Genomic DNA, 21367 nt, shown 5'->3' on the forward strand with positions numbered 1-21367 from the left:
AGTCAGAGTGATATCACAGGCCCCGACAGTGAGTGCTCTTTTGATTATTATCATCAACTTCAGATAATATAATTGAGACTTCCATTCCATAACTTGCCCCATACCATATAGATTGAACATGGAGGGGACAGGTGTGAATCTAGAGCTCAAATTCCTTTTAAACTAAAATAAAGCAAATGAGGAGACACAGTAAAGAACTTACAAAAGGCGTGTCTAGTGGACTCATAGTATATGAGGAAGGAAGTGAAGACAAAGAAAAAAGAGAAAATCTAATTTAGTGTGCTTGTTCTGTAACAGGCACTTTAAATATATTGACTCATTTACTTCTCATGCCAACAACATAAGGTAGAAAATTTTATTTTATGGATGAGATAAATAGTGAAGAAACAGGCTCAAGGTCACCCAACCCAACTAGCAAGTGATGGAGGAAAGGAGCACAAGAATGTGAAATCCACAGTGCATGCCAATGAATACATGCACCCACCTCAGACACACACGTTGTGCTAAATGCAAACCCTTAAGAAAGGACATTTCATAATTTATATTTCCAATTAAAGCTGAACTCCTATGACCGTATATTAATAAACTATGTATTTTTTGAAGACTTCCCATTCCTTAGGTCATGTTCATCTACAGTAATTGCTGTGCATTTCTCCACATCTAATTTTCCCCCTCTGCCCTCTCCTTTTCATCACCAAGGGTAAGTGGGTTTCATTCTAAACCTAAAGAACAATGTTTAGATTTTAATGGTAAAATCTATTTTGTATGTGTAGAATTTACAACTTTTTAACGAAATAAAATGAAATAAAATCCCTGGTGGCTCACGCCTGTAATCCCAGCACTTTGGGAGGCCGAGGTGAGTGGATCACAAGATCAGGAGTTGGAGAACAGCCTGGCCAACATAGTGAAACCCTGTCTCTACTAATAAAAATACAAAAAACTAGCTGGGCATGGTGGCAGGTGCCTGTAATCACAGCTACTCAGGACGCTGAGGCAGGAGAATCACTTGAACCTGGGAGGCCAAGGTTGCGGTGACGCGAGATAGCACCGTTGCACTTCAGCTCGGGCAACAAAGCAAGACTCCATCTCAAAACAAAACAAAATAAAACAAACAAACAAAAAAATCCCACATCTAAAAGTCTTGAGGCAAAACATCCACAAGTATCCATTAATCTATGTAAGCATACTCACTACATACCAGAGTTCTTGAGTTCTTATATATGAAAATATATATGTACTATATATAAACACCATACAAATATAGCTTAGTTTAAACATTGTCTAAATAAATGCATCACAGCAGTTTCTTTTGGATTCAATCTCACAAGTCTCTGAGCTATAGAACAGGTCTGTACAATGCAATGTGCTTCACAGCATCTTCCTTAGATCAACTGTATCATTATCACCTGGGAGTTTGATAGAAATGCAAATTTGGACCTTGTCCTAGTACTCCTAATTTAAAACTGGTGATGGAGAAAAGGAATCTGAGTTTCAGCAAGCCCTCCTCATAATTCTTATCCACTTGGAAATTCGAAAAGAACCACTATTGTGATATAATCCCAGAATTTCATGATGGCATAAGACCCCAAAATACTATATAAATTACTTTTAGAGGTAGGTCTAAACAACTTTATGTATACATCTAAGGACCATGACAGAAGAAGGGGATCGAGAGCTAGGCACTTAATCACAGACTGCCCACCTCTGACATAGATGTGTAACTTCCTTTGGTTAAAAGAGTACCTTCTGCTGTCTTAAACTCTTCAAGGTCATTAACCTCAATGCATTGCTAAAATTACCAAATTATGTTTTCATTTTAAAAGATATTTGTTTTCCAAATATTGACAGAAATTACTTTCCCCTAGTATTTTGGTGAGCATTTTAACCAAAAACTATGGCCTTTCGAACTTCAGACAATTTTTATTCTGTCATAACTGAAGGTTGCCTGAAGAAACACAGGCCCTTATTTTAAGAACTAGGCTAAACAAATAAGAGTTAATCTACATGCAGCATTTTCTAGTTCAGATTATTAAATTGAATGTATTATTTATGTAACACCCAATTAGACATTCTTTATTTTTTACCAGTTAACTAGTCATTAAAAAATTTTTTTTAAAAAAAAGAGAAAAGGAAAAAGGGAAAGGAAAGTCAGTGAAGTAGAGAAGATAATCCTTTGGGTTGAAAGAAACCCAACAAAGTACAAACTAATCCCAATTGTCATTACAGAACAAAAATATTATATGTAAATTATGTGGTTGGATAAGATTGATGTTGTGCAAAATCTGGGGGAGTAATGAGTGTGTGAGATTTCAGGCACTGTCATGTTGAATGGGCTGAGGAGAAAGAAATTATATTCTGCTCTAATTATATCAAACTGTATTGGTTTATACTGAAATAATAATTTCAATGCCTTGAAAGTAATATTTTGATCTTTCCATGATATTTTATCTGTTAGTTATAACTGAAAAAAAAGATTTGGGTTGCCAAAATTTAAACAGGGTTTGAAGTAGAATTTCATTAGAAATATAAAGGATTGGAAACTAGAGCAGTTCCTGTGAATAGTTTTGAGACGTCAGTCTACTTAGTAGATGGAAGAGAATTGGGTGATAACTTCTACTTATGAAAACTTGTTTTGTGATTTGAGGTTATGTATTTATTTATGTATTTTTATCCCTATATATCTATCAATAAAATTATGAGCTGATGAATACCACATCCAGAAAAAGCTCTAAGTAACTTTATTAATAAAATTGATATCAATTAAAAGTATATCATTAATAATTGGAACATACGATTTACCAAAAACATAAATAATAGTTACCTTTACAAATGCAACAATTTTCAAGGAGATTGTTGCTAAATATAAGGAGTTCATTACAAAGTCCATTAGATTCCACCAATCATGGATGTAATCCTGAAGTCCGCCATCCCACATCTGTTTAATTTCTCCCCATATGAAACCTGCAATTATAGAAAGATTCATTATTAATATGATTTCAAAAGAACCACTAAAAAAGCAATATATGATTTAAAAATTATAGATCTTGAAGATGCAAGAGACCACATTGTCACACTAGAGGCAACATATATTTTTATAGGTAATAATATTGAGTCCCAGCTATATTTTAAGAGTTTCAGATACTAAGCTAATTCTAGAAGATGTTGTTAGGGTAGCCTCATTTTCTTTAATCTATTTGATATATTCACAAGGAAAAATAGTTTTTGAAATATACTGTAACTCCTTTTTAACTATATATATATAGTTCAAAGATATATATATATATATATATCTTGGAAAATAACATTTTCTTAAAAGCAAATATCCTGACATGTATTTTTCTCCTAAGTCAAAATGACTCAAAGATCATGAAAAACAGTGTATCTAGCAATCAAAACTGGTTTCAGACAATGAGTGGAGTATCTTGTTGTGTTTCTTTAAGCAATTAGTGCCTTTAGAGACCTGACTTTAGTCTTGAGAAATAATGGTTATAGTATTTGCGATAATTCATTAAAAGACTTTATATGTAGCAATAGCTTTAAAGCTATATCCAGAAAAAAATATATATTTTAATTTTTAATAGGAAATGATTTATTTTCAAATTCTATGAAGAACTTATAAAATATCAGTATAGGTTATTATTTTCATGATCCCATTAAAATTTTATAATTCCATATTTACAGCCTAATGAGATATAAAAATATCTAGATTTGATAAATATTAAAAGGGTGACTATGATGTCATAACTATGTTAACACAAGCAAACAATGAGACTTCTTTAAAATAATAGTCTGAGACATAAAACATAGAGTTGAAGATCTGCTGAGGATGTAGAAAGTTGGAAAAGTATTATCCCTACACTGACTATAAAAATTATAACTTTCCAAGCATGCATCAGGGAGACAACAAATCAAGGAATCTAAACTTTAAATATAAGCACGTTCCTCTAAAGGAACCATGCTGTGAACCTTGGTTCACCTTCGGCAGAGTACACAAGGAAAAGACACTGGCACCATCCAAGAAACTAGGCTGACCGTGAGGTAGCAGGAGAGACTAGAATCCCTGGGAGCCGCAGTTACAAGGAAAAGTTTTATCCTCTTGCATGCTCTTCTTCATGGACGATCCTATCCACAGCTCAAGAGAAATATTATAATTCAAGTCTGGGGGAGAAAAGAGGATGCTTCTGTAGGAGAAGCACAGAGTCCTATCCGGGCTCCTCTCCCCTAAGGAGCAAAACTTTAGCCTTGTGGAAGAGACAGAAAGCACTCCTGGGCCTCACGTTTACAGCAATACCATTAGAGAAGGGGCAGAAAACTCTCTCCTCTACATAAGCTGCAATGTTTGACTGCCATGAAAAGGAAGGCATAGATCAGGGAGAAAGCTTCATTCCTAGCACTCAGACATAGGCCTGCCTAAGTCTGACCCTGGATGAGGACATCAGAGAGTTTTCCTGCCCTCGATCACTAGGCCAACAAACACCAGGTAACAATCAGAAGCTGACAACCCCTGGAGGAAGGGCCTCTGAGGCACAGGTGTACAGGGAAGGTTAAAAGCTGTGGGTGGAGGAGGAACACTGAGAATAATCTTTTCCATCCTAGGCTGAGGTATATGATGCACTGAAACTGAATGTAGCAACAACAAAACCCGCACCCAACTCAGCTCCTGATGGTATTGCCTCCAACCTCTACACTAACATAGAAGAGAAGAGGCATGTACATTTTCAGGCATAAAGGCTGTATACTTCTGTTGCTCGTCTTCTGCATAGGTGGAATGAATAACTTTGTGAAACACACGTACACGTTAGTACCCACACTCACCAAACCATGATGCATCATATTCAAACCATCAAAAACAAAATATAAAGAAAAAATATTGAAAGCAGCCAAGAAAAAAAGAAAGAGACATGGAAGAAAGGTAAAACTGACAGCAAACTTCTGGTATAAAAATACACAAGACAATGAAGTAACATCTTCAAAGTGCTGAAAGAAAAAAAATAAAAGTTAACCCAGAATTCTATATAGAGCAGAAATAGCTCTAATAAATACTTACAAAAGGCTTATTCTTCAAACAATCAAAATCTGAGACAATTTCCTGCTGTCAGACCCACACTATAAGACATACTAAAAGGATATTTTTAAGGCAGAAGGTGTATAATATTGGACAGAAAGTTACATTTATTTTTAAAAAGGAAGATTTATGTCCAGAAATGTGTGTATATATGTATATATAATAAAAAATATATATTTATTAAAAATTTTTCTACCATATATTTACTGCCTAAGTAAAAACAGTAGCAATGTATTGTAGTTTTTAACATATATAAAAGTAAAATGTATAGTGATATTAGCACAGAAGACAAGAGAGGTGAATTACAAGCCTGCCATCATTAGGTTCTTACACGATACGCAAAGCAGAATAATATTTTTTGAAGTTAGAATGTAATAAATTAATATTAATATTTTATTGTATTCTAACTTCAAAAAACATTATGCTTTTAAATATTTTTAAATATATGAATAGAGAGCCATAAATGTAAACAGTAAGTGTTATACAAATATTTAATTCAATAACAGGCAAAAAGAAAAAAATGCAATGAAGAATAGATGGAATAAGTAGGAAAGAACAATAGCGATGGGGGTAGATTTCCAGTTTTCCCGTACCATAATTATACACTAATGAAAATAGAGATGATCATACAGGAAAAAAGCACTAAAACAATAATTAAAAGAAAGCTCCTGTGACTACATTAGTATGAAAGTAGATGTGTTTCAGAAGAAGCAATGTTACTAGGTATATAGAGGAATATAACATAAAGATAGAAAGGCCAATTTGCTGAGAAGATTTAAAAATTCTATATCTGCTTGAATAAAATATATCTGCTGTTATTGAATTAAATATTTGTATAACACTTACTGTTTACATTTATGACTCTCTATTCATATATTTAAAAATATTTAAAAGAATAATGTTTTTTGAAGTTAGAATACAATAAAATATTAATATTAATTTATTACATTCTAACTTTAATCTGCTTACAGTTAACAAAATAACCCTATAATACAAGATGCCATAACAATTAAAACTGAAATAAAAAACAAAGAAAAGTACAACTATAATTGGAGGTTTCAGCATTCCTCTCTCTGTAACCAACAGAACCAGTAGACAGAAATTTAGTAATGATATAGAAGACCCGAACAACACCATCAACAGTATGGCAACAGCAGAATACACGTTTCTTTCATGTGCACAGGGAACATCCACCGAGATAGACCGTAGTGTGGGCTGGAAAACAAACCTCAACGCATTTATATCAGTTAAAATTACTAAGTTTGTTCTGTGACCACAACACAAATAAACAACTAATCAGTAATTAAATGTATCTAGAAAATCCCCAAATATTTTTCAATTAAACAATATAGTTCCATTATCTTTCAGCTCAAATGGGAATTTATGAGACTAGTTAAAAAATATTTTGAAATATAGAAAATAAAGATACAACCAAACACTCTTTGTGAGGCATCTAAAGCAGTGCTTAGAGGAAATGTATAGCTTTATATCCTTTATTAAAAAAGAATAAGGGGTTCAAGTCAGTGATTTCAGCCTTCGATTAAGACACTATAAAAAGAAGAGCAAGTTTAAACCAAAACAAGCAGAAAGAAGAAAATAACAAAGATAAAAAAAAAATAAAATCTGAAACATAAAATGAAAGAAAAATCAATGAAAACAAAATGTAATTTTTTGAAGTGTTTAATAAAATTGATAAAACGCTAGCCAGAATGATTAACAAAAAAAGATGACATAAATGATCAATATCAGAAATTAAAGAAGAAACATCAGTACAGATCTTACAGATACTGTAAGAATAACTAGCAACTAGAATGAATAACTGGATGGTCATACATTTCACAACTTAAATAAGCTTTTTTCCCTGAGACATAAACTTCCACACTCACTCAAAAGGACATAAAGCCACCTGAATAGTCCTATATTTATTAAAGAAAATGAATTTATAGTTAATATCCTGCCAACAACAACAACAAAAATTCAGGTCTAGTTAATTTCATGGTGTGTTCAACCGAACATTTCAAGAAAAAGTAACACCAGTGCTAATCAAACTCTTACAAAGATACAACGGTAAGAAACATCTAAGAAGCAAGTATTACCCTGATAAATAATCAGACAAAACTCTTTAAAACTACACACCAATAGCCCTTATGAATATGCACAAAAATCCTCAATAAATAGTAGTGAATAAAAGTTAGCAATATATGAAAAAAATAATAAATCATGACCAAGTAATGTTTTTTCCAGGGAATGAAAAGTTGTTTCAATATTTAAAGTCGATCAGTGTAATTTATCCCATCAACAGATTTTTGAAAAAATGTGATCATTTCAATAGATGCAGTATAAGCATTTGACAAAATTTAACATCCATTCATGATAAAAACTTTCAGTAAAGTATGAATAAAAGGGAAATTTCTCAATTTGATAAAGGACATTTATAAAAATTTATAACTACTTGTTCTGTAAAGGAACGGAGAACCAATAATATAGGCTTTGTAATTAATAAATGGGCGTGATTGTGTTCCAGTGAAACTATTAAAAAAACTGGCAAACAATCTGATATCAGGACCATAGTTTGCTGCCTCCTGTGGTGGTGATTACATGACTATATGTGTTTGTTAACATTTTATATCTCTGCACTCAGCTCCAAAGAGTTACTGTTATAACTTAATTTGAATGTAGCAAAATTTATGAAATTGATATTGAGAAATGAATATAGGAATACTTAAAAATAATTAAAAATATTATTTTAATACATTGATTACAGGTGATATATGAGTAATTATATATTTATTTTACATTTTCTGTATGTTTGAAAATTTTCAAAATAAAAGCATAGTAGATATGATATTCTATCATTAATTAGTGAAAATTAACAATGACTATTTAAAATTATCAATAAAATTTTGTTTTTACATTTTGTTATATTCAAATTTATAACTCATATGAGAGCTGATTTCAGATGAATTAACTATAGTGTATTTTTTTAAGTTGGCTGTAGAGAACTGTTTTATTCTAAATTTGGTATTTATATCCTAGTTTCCCCTTTTAGTCCTCTTTCATATTTAAATTTCTATTGAGAGGTGAGATAGAATCAGGACATAATTGGGAAAATAATATTTACTACCTCCGAATTGGAGAAGGGAGTTTATCACAACCGAATAAGATATGATGCCTGCACTGGATTTTAGAGCTGGTGGGAAACATAGAATTTAAAATATCCAATGACAAAGAACGCATCCAACACATTTTTTTCCACACCTAAGGTGCTTTCTCCTACTTACCTGGCTACAAACAGAATTCAATGCACAGTCACAGCCTGCATGAGAAAACTAAGGCCCAAAGAGGCAGTGTAAACTGTAATGTGATGCCACTAGTTAATGAAGAAACCAGGACTGGATCAGAATCTCCTAAATGCAGTGTACTTGGACAACATTTTCTCATTCTCGAGAATTTACAATGTTGCTTATTTGTTTTGTCTTGCTTGACACTGCCAATTCCCAGATACAAGATATGTGCATGGAATCATTGATTTAACAAATGCATTTCAAGTTAATTTTTCACCAGAAGGCATAGTGATAAGAGCTAGTCCATGTTAGGCGAGCAAGGGGCCAAGCTCAACTCAACTATCAATCAGCTTTAGAATCTTAGCTTAGCCTCTCTCGGTTTCAGTTCACTTCAAAAAACAGAGGTTTGGATTACGTGACTTTTACAAAGTATGATTTTATCCTAATTGCATACATTGCACACATTGACAAAGATTGCTTCTTCCTGTTAGGATTGTGACAATTTACCAAAAGCAGTCATCGCAATCGCTGCCATGAGAGATGAAAAACTGTACAAGAGGTCACAGACTTGCTCTCGTCTGCCCTACAAAGCAGAAATTGGATCTTTGATAAGAAAAGTATAGAAAGACAGCTTCTGGCCAAATGTAAGGAAGAAGATTCTGGCAATTAGAGTTTCTCTAAAACTGGAATGGATTACCAGAGACAGAGAGATTCCAATCCAGATCCTGTCTTTAAGCAAGAAATTCTAGCAGTGAGTGGAGACTGATCTACGTAATCTCTAAAGTTCATTCCAAGTTAATGAATTTGTGATTCAGTTGCTTTCAAATTTGTATGCATCATGAAATAAAATACATTTTAAAGTACTTGCTAACCAGAGCATTTATATTTCATTACGTTTTACAGATAAACTTCATTATCTTTATACCTACTAAACTGGAAAGTCAAATGTGATTATTAGCAGTCACCAAAATAGCTAAATTCAAATATTTTGTGGGTATTTATGTAGAGGAAGAAAGGCACAGAGCTATGTGCTTCAGAGGAGAGAATGAAGGCTTGGGAAGGAGATATAAAGAAGTTATGAGCTCAGTACAAGTCAATATTTTATCTCAACTTCCTTCATAGCTGAGCATACTCTGTTCTCATTTGATGACTTAAAGGAGATGAAACTTCAACTGGAAGTTTAGACTAGATGACCTCTAAGGTTTCCTAAGAAGACTAATAAACAAAGCTTACAATTCTGATATATTACAGTTCCTCTGGAGTTCAATGAGGAGACATTAAAGCTGATTTTCTTGACCACCCAAAATCTTCACTCCTGATCTTTGAAAGGCACAATTGTGTGGGAAAAACAGAGATCCTGATAAAACTGGGAATTCATGCCATCATTTTTTTTAAACTTGAGCTGTAGATAAGACTGCCAATCAATGTCTGTTGGGTAATGTGTTGGGATCTTTTTTACTTTTTTTTTAAGTTCCAGATTGAAATATCACTTCTTACAGCTGTAGTCACCACATACCTGTCAGATGGCTGTGGACTTCTATTTGTTATGAGCATGGTAGCAAAACGGCCAGTTTCATTTATTCTAGCAGCATTCACTGGATTTTTGAAGAAATACGCCTTTAGAAAAACTAGAGGATGCTATTAACTACATGAAAAATGAATGGAGATAGTAAACCATCCATAGTAACTAAAAAGCCTGAGGAGAACGAAGATTAAGAGAGTTTCTGTCACAAAATGTTTGTCCTGTTCTCACAATGGGAACATTTCAAAATTGCTCTTTGCTGTTTATAAACAGATGACGTGATTTCTCAGAGCCGTGGTGGTGGCCTAAATACAAGCATTGATGTCAGGACTGCGGGGACCAACAAAGGAAAGATCACAGAGCAAATGAGTCAGAGAACTTCCTTTTAAAAATATTTGCAGATGCCCGGAAGTTTTTACTATGTTTTTATACCTTTCCCATAACAGTTTTCACTCAGAGCTATTTGAGTGTTCTATTATATCCTGAAAAGCTGGCTGTGAGGACGAGACGGGGTAGGCAATGCTCAGATGCCACATTTCACAGCACCAATTACATGTGACAAATGTGTAACTCTGCAAATAGATCCCTTGTCATGGCCCTTCTCGCTGTCAGTACTTACACGGATAGTAAACAACCCCAAACAAAAAGCAAGTCACCTTTTCACCTATGGCAACCTCCAGGGGTCTGTTATTTAAGCCCCACACCTGTTGGGGACCTGGCTTTGGAAGTCTCTTCATAGAACACAGAGCTTTATGCTGTGTTATCAAATCAATGAAGATAAAAGAATACAAAAAATTCCTCCCTGCTGGAGTTACGTATTGTTTTGTTTCTGGATTTTCAAATCAGGGAATAGTAAAGTAGTCTCTCGTCAAAACTCTGCTTCTGTTCAAAGAGAAATTTAAAGGAGTTCTTTTATTCATTGGAGACCCACTTTTTCTGGGACCCCTAAGAGGCATTCAGTTAAGGGGCAGCTCCTGTTCTCAGTAGTAGGCTTAAAACTCAAAGATGAAGACAAGGACCCCAAGTACCCACTTTCTGAAAAGAGCTTACAGAAAATTGTAGCCCAGCTTTTCCTTCCAAGGTCTACTAGGAGGCATCAGAACCATATCTGTTCCCAACTACCTAGCCCTCCACTTCCATGATCTGTAACAGAAGTAGACCTGGGAGGACAGATGGCGAGAGAGCCATGAGGTCAGGGAGTGCAGGGGTTTTGTTTTGTTTTTGTCGTTGTTATTTTTTAGAGACAGAGTCTCACCCTGTTTCCCAGGCTGCAGTGTAGTGGTGCATCATAGCTCACTGCATCTTCAAACTCCTGAGCTCAAGCAATGCTCCCACCTCAGTCTCCCGGGTAGAGTAGCAAGGACTAGAGACACATGCTACCAAGCCCAGCTATCTTTTTTCTTTCTGGTAGAAAAGAAATCTTGCTATATTGGCCAGGCTGGTATTGAACTCCTGGTATCAAACAATTCTCCCATCTTGACCTCCGAAAGTGCTTGGATTACAGATGTCACCAGCTGGCCAGGACGGTACAGTTTTTGTGCTAAAAGGGAATACCAGAAGGAGAGGTAAGGGTGTTTCCTCACTAATATTACTGCCTCCCTAAGTCAAGTAAGGGAGACTCCAAGAAAATCCCTCATAAATTCTGGGAATTTCCACCAGGAGGAACAATTACTTCACCCCTGCTGGGGCATCTGGTTGGGCAGTTGGTTTGCTCATCTCACCCTCCGTCCAGCTCATAACAGAAAATAGAAAAACGTGGAGTCTGGCAATAGGGTAGCCAAGGGCAGTCTGACCTTCTGTCTTTTAAGGTGATAAGGTTCCGTGATGCTGTTGTGAGGTAAGTGCATATTACAAGAAAAGGCTGGGTTTGAGCCTTCTGGCCATGACTCAAGAGGGAGTTAGGGTTCCAGGACCCCATTAGGGACTGACTGCTGGGTACAGGAGTGGAGGGACTGGAAGATACCTGGCAGAGTTGAATCTCTGACTCAGAGAACTATGGAGTGTGGAGGCACAACTGGGTCCTCAAAGAACAGCCATGCACCCCTCAGAAGAGTCAGCATCACACAGGTGGGTCAGTAAGAGCCAGAGAGGCAGGACAACCAACCAAGAAAGAGCTCTGACCAGGATGTCTGATAAGTCAGGACATTTAACTTCTCCTATCACTCATCTTCCCTAAAGCAACAGGAATGAGGAAACATCAAGGGTCTGTGTCCCACCTTGCATTCCAGTGTTGGAGTTAAAGGATGTGCAAGAGATGGACAATTCCAGATCCTTCAAGCCATGGGTCAGGCCTTCATAGGGAAGAGAAGATCTTTAAGCTGATTATAAAATTTGAGTTTTAAACTGAACATAGCTTACTTTTAAATAACTTGAAATTTCAGAAAATTTATGATAACTGATAGTGGTATCATTTGGAAACAAGGAAAGCATATTTGATATAAGGTGGCCAAGGAGAGTGATAGAAAGAAGTAAAACCGTTTCATGTTTAGATTCAAATATGTTGAGGCTCCTTAATAAAACCATTATATGAGTATGAAATTTGACTTCCAGAATTGTTTCCCAGTCTTTAATGTTTAAAATACTTCTGGAATTTCTAAATCAGTCAACCATACTCTGAATTTGTCATAAGAATCTACAGTATTATAATTTTAGTCAGCAGACCATACTTCACACAACACCGACATCAAGAGACAGTGAATGTTAAATATTCTTAGTTGGAAGACATCTAAAAATGCTTAAACCACTATAGGTTTTGACACCATTATTTTAACATTTTGAGAAAAAAAAAAAACTAGGAATATATAATTAAGGAAGTACACATTTTTAAGTTTACCAGGAAAGGATGCCATGTTAGTTTCAGAGTCAGAGTGAAGTGTAGAACTTTAGAATTCCAGATCATCTGATAGCTTCTGACCTAAAAATAGTTACTTAAAAATCAAGTGAGACATTTTATCAGTGCAGAAGCATTCTTTTTATAGGATTCTAATTTAATGAAAAAATTTCCATGAAAACTAAGAAATAAAATGCTTGTGTAGATAGGAAGACAATGAATAAATATTTCTCCAATTCCTGGTTTGTAACCTTTTCAATAAGCAGCAGTAGTTGCCCAATACGTAGTTTTGAGTAAGTGAATATTAATCTTTTCACTGTGAAAATTACCACTTTCCACTTAATAAAAACTTCTGAACATCTTTAAAATAAATATGCACAAAGGAAATATATGTATTTTTTAGATTTTCCTGAGTACCCCTTACACACACACACACACTCAAACACACACACACACACAAATTTTTAAAAATAATAATGACCTTGAAGCAAATAAATTTAACTCTAGGACACAGCAACAAATACATGGAAAGCAAAAAAGGAAACAGCTCTAGATCATACCAAAGGACTTATTCTTTCTTTCTCAGAATGGATTGCTTCTTTTAGTGCTAGAAAGCCACACATAATATGTTTTAGATTAGAAACAAGGCAGTGATGATGCTGGTGGTGATGTGAGGGTGGTGGTAGTGATGCTTGGTATGTTAGTAAACATAATATTCAATAGTAAATCATATCAAATGTGCATCTTAAAGAGCACTATGCCTTTAGTGAAGCATAAACCGTGGTCCATTCAGATTTCACCTGTGTAAAAATCTAAGCCGGCAAATAGAAGCGAAGAAGTCTTAAGTATGAAGACACGTTCTGAGCTGTTTTTGCCTTTTTAAATTCTGCCTCTCACACTTTTGGGTCAGTGTCTCACAAGGGATAAAGAATCTAGCTCTGGAATAACACTGACTGGAATTTGAATCTATCACTTGTTAGCTCTGTGATCCCTTGATCCCTGCAAGGAATCTAAATTCTCTAAGCCTGTTTCCTCTCTGCGAAATGAGACATTAGCATCATTTATATGATTAAATGGAGCAGAGTTGTTGTGAAGTTCAAACAAAAGAATGCATTTAAATTACTCAGCACAGTGCTTAACTTTTTAGTTTCTACTATAATTACCGAGATTACTACTACTACTATTGTTACGCTGTGCTAGTGAAGACTAATTCAAGAATCTCTAGTTTTTTTACTTTGACCCTTTCTTTTTTGGTAACTACTGCTTTTTTCCTGTCTTCTCCCTCTTCCCTCGAACCGTCTAAACCATGTTTTCAAATATTCTCTGAAAGTCTGTGAATTTCAGTTTTGGTGTATCAAATTTATGCTGCATTGTCATGGCCTAAAGACAGTTCATTCCTCTCCAATAAAGAAATATGTTCAGCATTAGTAGGAGCACACACAATAACTGAAATCTTCAAAAATATTTCATTGTTTGAGATGTTACTGTGTTAGTCTTTATAATTCCATGAAGATGATGTTAAAATGTTTTTCCCACAGATAAATAATAAAATTAGGATAATATATCACACTGTACTGATTATCTGATTTCCTCAAAAATTAAAATATCCATTTTAAATTAATAAATGGATATTCTGCAGCTTGCGTTTGAGGGTCTGTGTGTATCTGAAGCTAGTTTGAGGAGATTATTGAGTACCATGCCAAAGGAAGAACTGGGGAAAGCGATAGGCTTATTTCTTATAATTTCTTAATATTGTTTGGGGCTGTTTGTGGGGATGGGAAATTCAGTGGTGAGGCTGAAAATATGATCTTAATGACTTTAGAGAAAAGATGAAAAAATGGTCACGGGATTCACAGAAAAGGAAGAATTATATATATACACATATATGCATATATATGTATACATGTACATATATGTATATATGTACCCTGTACTGATTATACACATATGTGGAAAAAATGTAATTGGTTATACATATATGTGCATATATATTAAATATAAATATGTTAAATATAAATGTATTAAATTTCTCATATTCTATTCATTTCATATTCTCACCATAATATATTAAAAATATATATACACACATATATATCCACACATAGTATTATTTGACTCTACGAATATTTATCTAGATGAAAATGTGATCATCAACTTTTCATTCTACATCTTCAATTTGGCAGGCCTTGTTGAAATGTTCAGGCTTGTTAATATCAACCTTTTAAAACATAAAAATGTAAAATAAATTATGGAAATGAGAAACCAATCTTGTTTAAAAAGTTGCTAAATAAAGTATGTGTTATAGGCAAGATGTATAATCTGGATATTATGAGCAATTCTTACTTTATGCCTAGGAATTCAATAAAAGCTATTTTTACCAGAGCTTAGACCTCCTCCTATGTTACATCTTTTCCTCAGTTCACCCTTCTCATCAAGCTCAGTGTGCATAGTTTTACATATTGTTTAATTTGGCATAATCTTGGGCATGCTCACAATGTCATGTCATTTCAGCAGCCATTTTGTTTTCTCATGGGAACAAGGTATTTCCTGCTATATTCATGATTGCCTTCATTAAAGTTCTACTTCTTTTATGAAAAGCGTTATCCATTTTATAATTTCTTTTACTAAGCTGATTACATAAGTCTACATGTGGAAATGTTACGCATATCCATACTTTTTTGTGCAAAGGGGTAAGTTATGAAACAAAATATTCTGAGGGAAAATTCAAACTGGGTTTCAGGAAGGCCTGACAATTGGCATTCAAAAGTTTTTTTGTTTTTCCCATATCTTACTACATGTTATCTCCAGAAACAAATGACCTGTCTTTGAGATTAAACTCTTGCTATAATTTAGATGAATTCTCTTAATACACATTAGACATATAACATGCTTTAGTTTGCATGTAAATTTTTTATAAAAATAAATTTCTCATATTCTATTCATTTCATATTCCAAGTATAATATATTAATAATCAAACCCTGAATAAGTTAAGAGCCTCAGAGTCATGGAACAGAAGAACATAAAAGTACCCAAGTCTCTGATCTTCTAGCCTCGGGCTCTTTCTAATCCGTCATTCAGGCTTTCCAATGAAGCTTTCTCTCCAGACACCTGCAAAGTGTAGCTCTCTTATCAGACCCATATGAATGCTTGATCAAACAACTGTTTTACTTTTTACTCTAGTTTAAGTGGGTAATTTGACAGTCTGAGAAGGATATTGGTGTCTATCTATATGGAATTTACTCATCCATTGAGAGTTCTAGCAGAATTATCCATGATTAGTTTCCTCTATTAGTTACTGTATCACAATGACCAGCATCATAAGTTTGGACCCTGTAAAGCTTTTGGACGTTCTTTCTTATATAGTAAAGTTCATCCTGACAGCAAATATGTGCAAGAAGATCTCTTGAGGCTGTTTGATGAGAGAAAGGAAAGGTCGATAACCTTCAATACAAGCAAGTCTGAAGTAAAAATAATTCTAAAACCTTTGTTGGGTGGTGAGTTCCAACTTATCACTGACACCATGGCAGAGGGAGAGAAGAGCCATTATGAACTGCTTTCTAAAGATATAAAACACAATAGATTGAAATAGTCAACAATGTTGAACTTCAACAAGAAAGATACTGAAATAACATAGAAACCTTATTCTGCCATTGTACTGAAACACAAGGTAACTGGTTCTCTGAAGCTGAATACAGTTCCTATTGCTGAAACATTGCAAGGTATATAAAATAACAGAAATTCCCAAGCAAAACCATACTTAGGAAAAAAAGAAATTGGTTTGAAAGGTTAGGCTTTAAAGTTAGAGAACTTTCCTACTTAGATAAACGTGAACATTTGTGATATAAATATATAAAACAAAGAAGTCAAAAGTGTTTTGCTAGGATAAACAAATGAGAAGTATTAAAGTGAGCATTTCTCATACATCAAAGTATTATGAATGTGAGGAAGATCTTTTGAAAATGGAAGAAAAGGAAATTTAGTACAAATGTATAAGTATTATTTTGTACAAGTAGCTCACAGAGGTGACGTGGTTTGAAAATCTAAGTCAGTTCAAGAAGACTTAAGAAAAAAACCATAAACAGAGTTCCAGTCTACCACTGGAACAATTAATATGATGGGGGACACACTTATAGGCCACATGATTTTTATAAGTTATTCAATCTTGATATTATAAATCTAGAACCTTACAAACAATGAACTTTGAAGTGTTCTGCTAAGGGACTCATGGCCACTTACTTTATCAGCCAGCAGGACAGGGCAAAAGAATATAGAGGATTCATTAATCTAGTCATCAAATCAGATCATGCTTTTTTATATATATCACACTTTTGGTAAAAGAATGAAGCATTCTTACCCTGATGTCTTTAGCCTGGCTCTCCCCCTCAACACCATCCCTTCCCAAAAAAGATCAATTTTCTCTGCCTTAATAATGGTAGCTTAGCAGACAGGATGATGGGATTCAGGGGGACTTTAGTTGTCATTTACTCTAAATCTTTCATTTTGTACACAAAGACACTGAAAATCCTGAAAGCTTGTGACCACCCATAATTTAATAGTCTCCTAGTGGTAGAACCTGGGCATGGATTTAAGCCCAATGCCTTTTGCAGAACAGCCCAACAGCATAGCACACACCCCTTATAATCATGAATCTAGCACGGCACTGAGAACTCAGTCTCAGATGCAAGGCACTCACAATTCACTAGACTTTGGTGAACAATGTAACTGACAGATCTCTTTGATAAATAAACATTTTTTCCTCATGCCTGTTATCTAAGCAAGATGATCATTTGCATGCATTTTTTTTTTTTAATTCTAGGAAATCTCTTTTCATTCTGTAATTCTCAGTAAAGTTAACTCCCTACAGTCAGGAAATGTTGAGAAAATGCTGCCTATAGCAGATATTTTTTTCTCAGCTGGAATTATCATACTCACAATTCAATCTATACTTCACTTAATCATTTAGCTGTGGTTGGGTGCAGTTTCTTCCAGCCAACATTCATGGAATATTCTGTTAGAAGCTTGGTATGTAGCAGGTAGCCAATGACTATTTTCACTGGACAAGCTATTAGAAGTTTGGACCTCCTATTTTTTAAATATTATTTACCATTTTATGACATTATATCACAAATCTATTTGTTTATTATCCATTTATTCCAGTGAAATTTAAGCTTCATTAGCAGAAGGGCTTTGTTTGTTGCCTTACCTTTGTATCACTATCAGCCTTCACTGTGCATTCTGCCTGAAAAGTACTTGACACATTTTCATTGGTGGTATCAAGGAGAGATTAGGAATACTCTTATCTGCTTACATTTTATTGTATCTATAGTATTTTTTAAAATGAAATGTTCTGCGTTTTATTTGAGACACTAGAATTTTTAGACATTTAATATAACTTATCCGTAATTGAAAATGTAACGTCCTAAACTCTTCTGTAAGAATTGTTCCAAATACATTTTCTAAGAAGAAAACTCCCTTAAAAACATTCTTAATGAGCTATATTTAATTTATGTGAAACAGGCAGGGTTATTTTATCCTTAATACCAACTGCAATGTCATAATTATTTTATTCCAAAGGACACTTAGGATACTTACAGATTATGTGAGCTTTTTTTTTTTTTTTTTTTTTTTTTGAGAGAGAGAGTCTCACTTTGTCGCTCAGGCTGGAGTGCAGTGGTGCAATCTTGGTTCACTGCAACCTCTGCCTCCCAGGTTCAAGCTATTCTCCTGCCTCAGCATCTCAGGTAGTTGGGATTACAGGCTATGGCCACCATGTTCATCTAATTTTTGTATTTTTAGTAGAGACGGGTACTACTCAAACTCCTGATCTCAAGCGATCCACCTGCTTTGGCCTCCCAAAGAGTGCTGGGATTACAGGCATGAGCCACTTTGACCTGCCTGGCCTGAGCCTTTTTTTCCAATTTAAACACAATCATACTTTATGCACTTCAGATTAATGAGAACCTACTCTATTTTAAAGTTCACCTAAGGATTTTGTTCAGTTATATATGTAAAACATCAAATCTGGTCCCTATTAACTTTTCTTATTGACAATACTTAAAGTATGGTTTTTATAATTTTTAAAACTGAAAACCCTATCTATCTCAAATAGGCTGTCTTTTTTTTTTTTTTTTCTGCCTTGATGTCATTTTAGTCTCTCCAGCAGTTTTGAGAGTTAACCCAAACTGATATTCTGAGATTTTGGATCATGAAATTTGTCACATATTTTCTAATAGCCAAATGATGAGATGGATATGATAGCAGAGAGGTTTAAAATGGTGAGCTAAATTGAGAAAATGTGATTTCTCAGCAAGCCATAGTATGATAGAGCAAAGGATAATTAAAATGTAAATTTTAACCATGACTATAACAAGGAGAAAAGAAAACAAGGTTTTCACTAGCTACTTTAAGGTTTTCTTCTTTATGTGATTTGCTTCAGACCCAACACAACTTTTATGACAAAAACAAAAAGAGTGGAAGATGTCCTATTATTTAATTTCCTATTATTTTAAATTAATATAGATTTCAAAGATAAATTTGAATGGATTGATTTTTTTAAAAGGTTGCAGTTACTCTATGTATAGAATCACTAATTCTTCAGAGTAATCTGTATGTGCTTTTAGAAGACTTATCTATTAGGAATATTAATATGAATGATTATTTACATAGGGTCAATGAGATAGTTGAAAAGTTTTAATAGACAAACAAACAAAAAGCTCAAAGGGTCATTTATGGAATATAAAGTCCTTAAAATCTGTATTTCTAAAACTTAAGGTTACATTTCTTAAGTTGCATCTGTAAGCAGGTCCACTGCAGCTTGTAAAATGGTTGTTTAGCTTTGGGGGTTAGGTTCCTGGAGCTACAATAGTCAGAACCTGTTCTAAACATTTCTAGGTCCCAAACATTAAGAATATTTTCTGAGCAGCAAGATTCCATGGCAGTAACATGTTTTTATTATATTTTCTATAGTAACACATTTACCCAGGACCCACGGTAATATCATCCACTCGACGATGGTTGGTGGTGGACCTTGCCTGTTCAAGTCTGACCTGTCGATGTGCTGAGAGGCAAGCAGCAGCAGGAACAAAAAAGTCAAATAGGAGGCTGTGTGGCAGATAAACTTGATAAATGGCTTTCTGATGAACAGTCCAAGTGGGCTTTTGGGAGCTATCAGGTAGCACACAGAGAAGACGGGAAAAAGAAGTCCTATTATGAAACATGTCACCATCTTCACTGCCCAGTGTCTTCTTCTCCAGCCTGGAAACTCATCGTACCAGCGAGATGCCAGCAGTTGTTGACAGTTGGGCTGGGCAACAAACTAAACAGAAGGGAAAGGAAAAAGAAAAGTAAGTCACAGTTACGTGGAACGGCTTCAATTCGTCAGTAAGAACACAATTGTGATCTTTGAAGACAGAAGTTCTGTTTCACATAATTTTACATTTAAACAATCAAAAGCCTTTAAGTAAATAAAGCCAACGTATTGAATACTTATTCTACCCAAGGCACAGTATTACATGCTTAGTGAGACACAACTTAAGTCAAAATACTATGGCTGCACTTGAGGAAGCAAAAATAGAACTGGGGAATAGGAATATGCAAAAGATATGCTGATAAGTGAATAAAGCAGTTTACAAAGATATATACCTATATACACACATATAAGCATATGTAAATATGGCTTTTTTTGGATATAGTGGTTATTTCTTGGTTACAACATTACACTTAATTTTTATTTTTATATTTGTGTGTACTTTTAATAGTTTTCTATAATAAATATTTATTACTTTCATTATCAGGGAAAGCAAACAGACTTTTCTTTATGGCTTACAAGCTAAATATACTGTTAATTGGGTTGAGGCAATATGAAAAACAGATGAAAGAATATAATATTCACCAGAATGTTAATCATCATAGCTTAATTCGGTATAAACAATACAAACACCTTACCTAAGTATACCTAATTACCTTATATGAAACATTTCACAGACATGACATCATTCTATCCTGACAACATCTTTGAGATGTAGCATGGACACTACTTACTGTATGTTAGGGAGGTTACATATCTAGCAAATTATGAGATGTTTGACTATCTGGTCCAGGATTTTCCTTTTTTTCCATATTTCTTTATTTTTTTCTTAGTATTCTTTTTTTTTTTTTTCTCAGTATTTCTCAGACTTTGTTTCTCAACCTTTCCCATTAGGATTGACAGTTAAGCAATATATGAATTAAGAGAAAATTTTATCTTTCAAATGGAACATTCCAAGAATGCTTCCACCTGGGCATATTTGTACAAGTAGAAAGAGAAGATGAAGGCAGTCCATGGCAAGATACCATGGGAGAACAAGAGCAAACCTGGTGAGAAAGTGCACAGTGGGATTAAAAGATGCCCCAAGGTCAGTTCTGATTGAAGGAAGAGCGTAAGTTCCTTGGAAGAGACTTGGGAAAGTTCTGTTGGCATCATGAAATAGGCTTACTCTAAAAGCAAACGTAGTGCTTGTTCCTTTCACAGGGCTCCCCACCCAACTCCACATTTCCCATTTTTCTTCTTTAGTTCTAAACTATATGACTCTCCTCTTGGCAAGACTTTTTCTTTTCTCTTTTCTGATAGTCAGCAAGCAAGCAATCTCCGGATATGCAGAAAGGATGCTTTGTTTGGGGGATGAAA

The 21367-nt window shown here is 34.4% G+C and overlaps 1 protein-coding gene across 3 annotated transcripts in view; it reads right to left on the reverse strand.

Annotated features, from left to right (window-relative positions):
• TRPC4 (transient receptor potential cation channel subfamily C member 4) overlaps positions 1 to 21367 on the reverse strand; it is a 216182-nt gene that overhangs the window by 37434 nt on the left and 157381 nt on the right. For all 3 annotated transcript variants that reach the window (XM_021672834.2, XM_012469835.2, XM_012469833.3), the window contains exons 4-5: positions 19681 to 20017; positions 2822 to 2961 (exon numbers count right to left, since the gene is read on the reverse strand). In XM_021672834.2, coding sequence (XP_021528509.1) covers positions 2822 to 2961; positions 19681 to 20017 — 477 coding nt within the window. The remainder of the gene's footprint in view (positions 1 to 2821; positions 2962 to 19680; positions 20018 to 21367) is intronic.

This window comes from Aotus nancymaae, unplaced genomic scaffold (assembly GCF_030222135.1).
Source record: "Aotus nancymaae isolate 86718 unplaced genomic scaffold, 86718_ANA_hifiasm-v0.15.2.pri h1tg000043l, whole genome shotgun sequence".
Taxonomy (NCBI): Eukaryota; Metazoa; Chordata; class Mammalia; order Primates; family Aotidae; genus Aotus; species Aotus nancymaae.